An 8,481-nucleotide genomic window follows, 5' to 3' on the forward strand; every position below is an offset into this window, starting at 1 on the left:
CTGAGACAGAGAACTTCTTTGGTTGTGTTTTAACTTTTCGTCTACTTTCAATAAAGTTATGTATTCTTTCTACAGGTTTCTTAGTTGAAAAGCGCCCTTTAACACTCCTAATGGTAGGCATTTCTAGGAGGCAGACGACATATAAAGATATTACGATAGTCGCATTAAACATGAAATTATACCTTTTTCTTCTTCTGTCGACGGATCAACACGACTGTTTGAGGATTCGTTCTGTGTATGTGATTTATGTGAAACTGCCTCATAGTACACCAAAATGCTGCTCATGTTCTATATTTTCTGAGCAGCAAGTTAGTTATTGTAAAAAGCAGTTCACCGTTGAGCAATGTAAACATCTCCACGTCTTTTGTTGTGTCCATTTTTGCATTTCCGTGCATGCCGGAAGTGATCACTGCCAAATGTTATTATAAAAAGATGTGTATTTGATTTTTTTTCAATAAAAAAAGTGAACCCGATTAATTGAAGGACATAATGAAGAGAATTATGTTTTATTTTCATCTTGGTACAAAGTATTTCATTTACGACAACAGATCGAATGTCGATATCAGATGCGCAACTTCTTGCGCAGAAGGCGCGAAAATTTAAACTCCTATACCACCTTAAGATTGATTTTGATTTTTTTTGACAACTATATTACTGGTGAGCTTAAGAGACTAACTGATTGATACCCGGATTGTAGTCGCCTTAATTGCACGCCTTTAGTTCACGGAACCTACATAAATCAAATTCACAACTTGATATTTTTTTTTCAAATGACACATCCCATGGGAAAACCCGTCTTTATAATTTTCTGATGGATGCTTTTAGTTTTTGTGTTTCAAAAACACAATCCGTTTCTTGATATCATTGATACTAATCCGTAATCCGCATTATTTCCTTCGTTGAACATAAAGAATTTTTATTTTAAATTGCTACAATGGAAAGAAAGCGTGTAGTAGGAAAATTAAGATTTAAATTATAGGTTACCCGGAACTGATCATATGGTATAGGTCTGTAACATAATATTTAGAGTACCGTTAAATTATATATTAATATATGTAACATGGTTGCGTAGTTTGATTATTCCCTATCACACATAGGAATATTAGTGAGGCGTATTTTCGTACTTGTATTCCTGACAAAAGGTATTTGCAAAACAGTTCAATTGGTAGTTTCCGGTCTGTCATATGCTCATGCATTAATGACATAAAAAAACAATTCTAATATGACATGCTTCTTTCGCTTTGTTAACAACAACGTGATAAAATTCTCAATAAATCTACTCGTATACTTACTGCAAACTCAGACATATATGTATACGCGTACGGTCGGACCGTATGAGTATACGCGTACGGTCCAGCTGATCATACGTTTTGGATCATATGGGTTAAATTTAAACAAACATTTATCAAAATCTTTATTTTTAGTTATACAAATTGTTATTATTACAAAATAGATGGCCGATGATAAAGTGAATAAGCTAACAATTGAAATTAAATATTTGCTTAATTGTATATCCGTGAATTCTATTTTGTTACTCTGGCCGAAGGTGACACTTGCTTCTAATAAGAACGTCGTATTTTTTACATTTACATGTTTTGTTAATGCATGTTCCTTTGCGTATGCATTTCTTTTGTAAAGTTCAAAAATATTCTAAAACAATTGTCCTCCCACATTATGTTTACTTCCGATAACTTCAATTTCAATGAGCATACTGAGCTGCAATTAATGAATTACCGGCCTGCAAAATACAGGAGATTAACAGATTAAATAAGCGTGATCTTTTTAAATAGTTAAAATATTAAGTTTTTATGTCAAATGCTGTTGAACTTTTTATATTAATTGGAGATATAATTCATGTTGATCTGTTATATACATTTGTATCTAATAAGCTTGATTAACTTTTTAATATCAGTCAGACCGTACGTGTACGGTCCGACCGTATGCGTATTTTGAAAAAGTACGCATACGGTCCAAATACTCATACGGTCTGGAACATATACATAATAATGGAAGTAACCTCCCACGTCAATCCAAGTGTCTCGAGACTGATTTACAAACGCTTTGCCGATTTTATTGTTTTAAATATTGGAATTGGAAAAATAAAATTCCCAAAAGTCCATAAATGTTTTTGGCGGTTAAAGTCACTTTAAACATAACATCAAACAGATAAAAACGCTTGAATATTTTTTTTCAGTTACGCGTACTATAGCAAGTCAACATGACAGCTATTTAATAAAAAAAATGTCAACTTTGGATTTGACGTAAGCTGACAAGAAAAACATGTAAATTATTTGACCCCATGGTAGATTGAACATTGTACGGTGGTCCATGATTGTATATAATCAACATTGAATCAATAAGTCGTATTTAGTTGTATGTTATTGTTTATATAACTTAATCAGCATAAAATGAATCGTTTGTTGATATTTACTTGTTAAGAATTGATCGCCATTTATTTTTTTTTTCTAATTATTTCTATCATATTTTTTCATCTTTTAGGGCAAAACGTAAAGCATGGGTAAAAGTAATCGTTAAAGGTCAATATCTCCAATAAAGAGTTGTTGTAAAAATTTACTCCATTTTGTTTTAATTGAGATCATGTCTCGATGGTCATTTTATGTTGAAATAAGATTCTATTCAACTATTACATCTAAAGCAATATATGCATAAAACAATTGTAAGAATTGTCATCCAAGGGCGAAATATGTAATTTTGAGTTGACTGATGATTTTCTGTGTAGATCTTGTCTGGCTGATAATTTTTACAACTTAATGTTTCTCTGCATCTTTTATAATTTTCAACATATAAATGCACAAATGAAACAGAATTGGACAAACGTCATTTAAAATCAATAACTCACAGAAGAAGTCACATGACAGTTTTGACGTAAAACCAATAGGTAGAGCTCAACAATCTGATCATATTTTCCTTGATAAATTATGTCTATTTTAAGCAAGATCGGCCATATTGGTCGGCTAGTGAGGTAAACACCGTCTTGTTTTCACTTACTACCCCAATTATGATTATGGTTCAGCTTTGTAAAATCAGCTTCAGTAATTTTGTAAATGTTAACGACGACGACCACCAAATGATGAGAAGATTTTCTTTGGCTCTTTATGCCATATAAATAAACTCATCAAAGACACCAGGACTAAATTTTGTATATACGCCAGACGTAGCTAAATTGAATAGCTAAACAGACTATACAGCAATCTAGATGCCTCTTTTAAAAAGAACAAATAAGAAAGAGAAAAAAAACGACCAACAGAGCGTAAAGATGGCCAGACTGAATTGATACAGCCGTAACCTGTTGGTGCGTGTCAGATTTCATCACAGGTGATAGAAGTTTCATACCAGAACAGAAGAAATTTAATAAAAAAACTATATATAAAGGTGAAATGCTTTTTTTCTGTTTTTTTTTTTCTGTTTATAAAACAGAACTGTAATGATAAATTGAAAGCTTTTTAAATCTACAAATTACATTTTTATAACTTTATTTCATATAATAGAAAAACAACGAATTGGAGATTTTTGCTTGTTTAAAAAAAATATAAAGAGATATGATCATGATGATAAGCATAGTTTTATTATTTAATTTTTAATTAATAGAGTAACATGTATCATTTGTAAGAATATATAGAATGCAAAATATTCAGATAAGCCAGCATAATACATCATGTTCATTATATACAGGAGATAAACTTTATGTTAACGGTAAAATCATTCTAAGTACTAGGTGGTGACAGTTCTATATTATTTGAGGCGGTTGAGGCTGTTCTTCCTTTCCATATAATATAACCAAACAACAGTAGGACGGCAACTGCTAAAACACCGACAACAGCATACAGGACATTTGTTGTTGAATCTAAAATAACAATGAAATAATAATAACATATAAAGCTGCAAAAATCACAGTACTGGAAACTTAATGTTGGTATTTCAAGAATTGAAATTCGTGAACATATGACATGTATGACACCTGTTAGGAAAAACGGTAACTGTTTGATTAAACAGAATAGATCGTCATTTTGTTTAAAACATATTTGTGTTATATGTATGCCTATCTATATAAACCAGCTTAGATCTACCAGTTTATTGTATGATATGTGTGTTTCTCAGTGTTTAGTTTTAGTGTAGGTATGTGGATTACTAGATGTCTTTCCGTCGTTTTCGCTATCTTTCAATGGTGTTGTCAGTTTCCCATCGAATTAAAAAAAAATGATTTGAATTGTTTTTCAAAATGAACTAAACATGATCCAATTGATTCATATGTAACTGAAAACGAGGCTCTGTTCAGTGATTTCAAAGTGTTATCAATCAAAGAACGCACATTTTCTTTTTTTTCAAAAATACCGAATAGTTCAACAGTAAAAAGTAAAATAATAAAAATACTGAACTCCGAGGAAAATTCAAAACGGAAATCAAATGGCAAAATCAAGTGATAAAACACAGTTTATGTTATTTCGACCCAGTGATTGTTAATACACTTAATTATGTATAATTCAAGCATAGATTATTACTAGATTCATTTCACATGACTGGGAGGAGTTTAAGAGGTTCGTTCATCTAAGACCAGTCCCTTTATTGACAGTAGTTTTGGGATAAGCTCAGCAATGAAGTGTCCAGTTATTCGCCCTATAGCATACACTCAGTTCTTATGTATATGCGTTTGGTGACACTAATAGGTGATTAGAATTCAATTAGCATCATAAGTGCAATCATCCTTATCACACACACACACACCTTCAAATAGACTGTCCTTTTGCAAATTAAAACATAAGCTCCGCCCGATCAGTTGAAATAACGTTAGTAATATCAACACATGTAAATTATTACATTGTACAACCACTGCTTTAAATATATGACCTTTGTTTAGCTAGTATAATGTTATAGCTGTTTCTTCCGTTTATTATACCGATGATCATTAGAACCATTTCTAAATAAACAAAAAACTACGTATTTAAAAAAAGATTTTACAGAAAACAATTATGAGCCTTTGATAAACATGAATCTAAGAGTTATCATACCTGCTGTAGAACTTGTTTGAGATGCAGACGTTGCGCTGAGTTTACCTGACATTTCCGTCAAATAGCTGTGACATGTTGGTAATCCATTTGGTATATATTGCCCAATGTTCTCAAAAGATTCATTCAGCATTAACGCCATACCTTCTACCATATGTTTATCAATGTGACAGTGCATAAACCACACACCTGGGTTTGCAGCTTTTATTTTGATTATCACATATCCTCCGTATGGTACAACTATTGTATCTTTGCGTACAGCATCAACTGTATTTATACCAGGGATTTTATTATAATCATTCCACGACGAATTTCTCCATCGTGCGTTATTACAACTGCTGTGTATGTTAGGAAGTGTATTACTGCATTCTATATCTTCTGTAAAGGTATAGTTTCCATCAATGGTCACTTCTGGAAATTCCATTTTAAGAACTTTGTAAGTATGGCCATGCATGTGAATAGGATGCGAAATGAAAGCTCCGGTTCCAAGATTAAGTAAAACCATAATGATGTCAGATCCAGTTTTTAAGTTAAGTGAATGACTACAGTAACAATTGTCTTCATCAGTACACTTACTACAGTCGTTATCAACCTCAGATGGCTGTGTAAGAGCGGATACAGTTGGCCAACGAAATATCCGACCATTTATGGATGAATCACCTTTTGGAAAACCGAAATTTAAGAAATGCATTGCTGTTTCGGTTGACTCTTGTGTAGTCTCAAAAGCAAAAAAGTTTTCATCTTGTACAATTCCCCTGTTTTTCAATTCATTAACAGGAACGCAAATTATGTCTATCTCACGAGGGTAGGTTTCAAACGGACAATTCAGGACCTTTATTTTAATATTTTTTTCGTAAACCTTTGCTGGTAGATTATTACTGTTAGAAACATTAAGAAATCCAAGTCCAATCGGAGGTTCAATTGAAAGTTCGTGTGACGAAAGGATACTGACAGTAATGTTATATATACCCTTCTTTGCATATTCGAGATCGAGTTCAAAATCGTAACGCTCAGCGGGATATATGATAATTTTATCAACTACAGTGGGAATAACCTCAAAACCATCGGTTTCTGTTACATTCAACTTTAAACCAGGTATAGAAAACAAAAGTACGTGCATTGATCCTACGCCTATCAGTCTAAACAAACATCGATCCCCTTTATTAACATGAAATGTTTCTAGAGGTGCAAGGTTATCTTTTAACTCTCCTCTTCCATTGATCAAAATAGAATTTGGAGATTTAACCTCGTCTTTCACATTTGCATACAATAAGTCCATTGCGTTATATAGATGATTCCATTCTTGTATCTGTACAATATATTGGAATTTAAATAGTACTGGGTCCCTTTTTCTGAGAACTATAAATGCACCGTACATGCCCATATCTCGTTGATTACCTACATGTGAGTGATACCAGTAGGAGCCCCCAAATGTTGGTTGAAATGTGTAATTAAAAGTCTGTCCTGGAAGTATCGGACATTGAGAAATAAATGCCACGCCATCCATTGCTGGACGTCCAAGTTGGTCAATACCGTGCCAGTGAATAGTCACTGCTTCATTAATCATCTGGTTTGTAACTAGAATCGTTATTTTCTGGTTTTCATAAATGATAATAGATGGTCCTGGCATTGATCCATTAGCAGTAATTAAATGTCTTGTTTGATTCCAACCGTCAGCAGTTATTATATCATCTATAGAAACTTGGTCGGTTATTGCTGCATTTATTGAATAAATTGCCCGATCCTTTACGTACACTTGACTGATGTTTCCTTCGCCAATCATGGTGAAAGCGGATTTTATATCTAGTGATGTAAAACAGTGAGCACTATTTTCATCACAATGAAAGGAAACAACTGTGCCAATCAGTCCATATAAGACACAGAAAACAACAGTTGAAACCTGCAAATGTACAGGAAATAACACATATATGTATAATATTCACACAAACATAAAATTGAGAATGGAAATAGGGAATGTGTCAAACAGACAACAACCTGACCATAGAGCAGACAACAGCAGAAGGTCACCAATAGGTCGTCAATGCAGCGAGAAATTCTCGCATCCGGAGGTGTCCTTCAGCTGGCCTCTAAACAAAAATATACTAGTTCAGAGATAATGAACACCATACTAAACTCATAATTGTTCACAAGAAACTAAAAGTTAAAATAATACACGTCTAACAAAGGCCAGAGGCTCCGGACTTGGGATAGGTGCAAAAAATGCGGCGGGGTTAAACATGTTTGTGAGATCTCAACCCTCCCCCTGTACCTCTAGTCAATGCAGAAAAGTAAACGCATAGCAATACACACATTAAAATTCAGTTCAAGAGAAGTCCGAGTATGGTATCAGAAGATGTAACCAAAGAAAATAAACAAAATGACAATAATACATAAATAACATCAGACTACGAGCAGTTAACTGACATGCCAGCTCCAGACTTCAATTAAACTGATTGAAAAATTATGTTTTCATCATATAAATATCAGGCACAATCCTGCCCGTGAGGGGTTTAGTATCATATCATCATAGCATTTATGAGACGAACATAACCCGTGCCATGCCAACAACTGGTTTACTAATAATAAATGAGTTTAGTTCCGATACAAAGACCATATAAGTGAATCAATATTAACGCCAAAATATGCAATCTTCAATGACCTGACAACAGTATCGTAACTATATTCCTTCTTAATAAGTCTATTTAAAGGTTTTCTGAGGTAGTTTATTCCCGTTGTATGACCTTTTCATGTACCAGATTGATGTTTTATTTAAACCTTGATCTTTTAAATGTATCGTTAATGTTAATAAAGTATTGATAAAACTTATTAAAGTTAGTGTTTTGAATAATATAGCATTTTCAAAACTGTGCTTTTACAGGAAAGGGATGCATTAAAGATACTACTAGGATCGTGACACTCAATAAAACGAAAGGTCTACCAGCATTGGTATTAAACACATGATTATAAAATCTCAACAAAGATATCAGCCAAATAAAAGAGTATGTCTTACGTTTATGACTTATTAGTGCTGCTCCAACCTACACAGGAATATGGCATTAACAAATACGAATCTACATGTTGTACTGTTATAACTATTACACATATATGTGTTCAAGTACTTTTCTTCATTTTATGTGTTCTTGTCCCTGCATGATATTCTGAACAGAAGAGCTTGAATAAGAAGTTTATTTTAGAACGTTTTTTTCAGTCGTCGTAGCATTGAGCATATTTGAAATGATAAAGTTTAAGTAATATCCAATGTTAATAAAAGCAATGATATATCAACACAGCATGTATCATATTAATAAAGAGGGACGAAAGATACCAAAGGGACAGTCAAATTCATAAATCTAAAACAAACTGACAACGCCATGGCTAAAAATGAAAAAGACAAACAAACAACAGCACACACGACACAACATAGAAAACTAAAGAATAAACAACACGAACCCCACCA

The 8,481-nt window shown here is 33.0% G+C and overlaps 1 protein-coding gene across 1 annotated transcript; it reads right to left on the reverse strand.

Annotated features, from left to right (window-relative positions):
- Positions 1-3,618: 3,618 nt before the first annotated feature.
- LOC139495897 (uncharacterized) lies at positions 3,619-6,918 on the reverse strand. Its single transcript, XM_071284304.1, has 2 exons — positions 5,028-6,918; positions 3,619-3,865 (listed from the first exon to the last, which is right to left on the reverse strand). The coding sequence occupies exons 1-2, from the start codon at positions 6,805-6,807 to the stop codon at positions 3,726-3,728; spliced, it is 1,920 nt and encodes a 639-aa protein (XP_071140405.1). The 5' UTR covers positions 6,808-6,918; the 3' UTR covers positions 3,619-3,725.
- Between the last annotated feature and the right edge of the window lie 1,563 nt (positions 6,919-8,481).

Source organism: Mytilus edulis, chromosome 11 (genome assembly GCF_963676685.1).
Source record: "Mytilus edulis chromosome 11, xbMytEdul2.2, whole genome shotgun sequence".
In the NCBI taxonomy this organism is placed as follows: domain Eukaryota; kingdom Metazoa; phylum Mollusca; class Bivalvia; order Mytilida; family Mytilidae; genus Mytilus; species Mytilus edulis.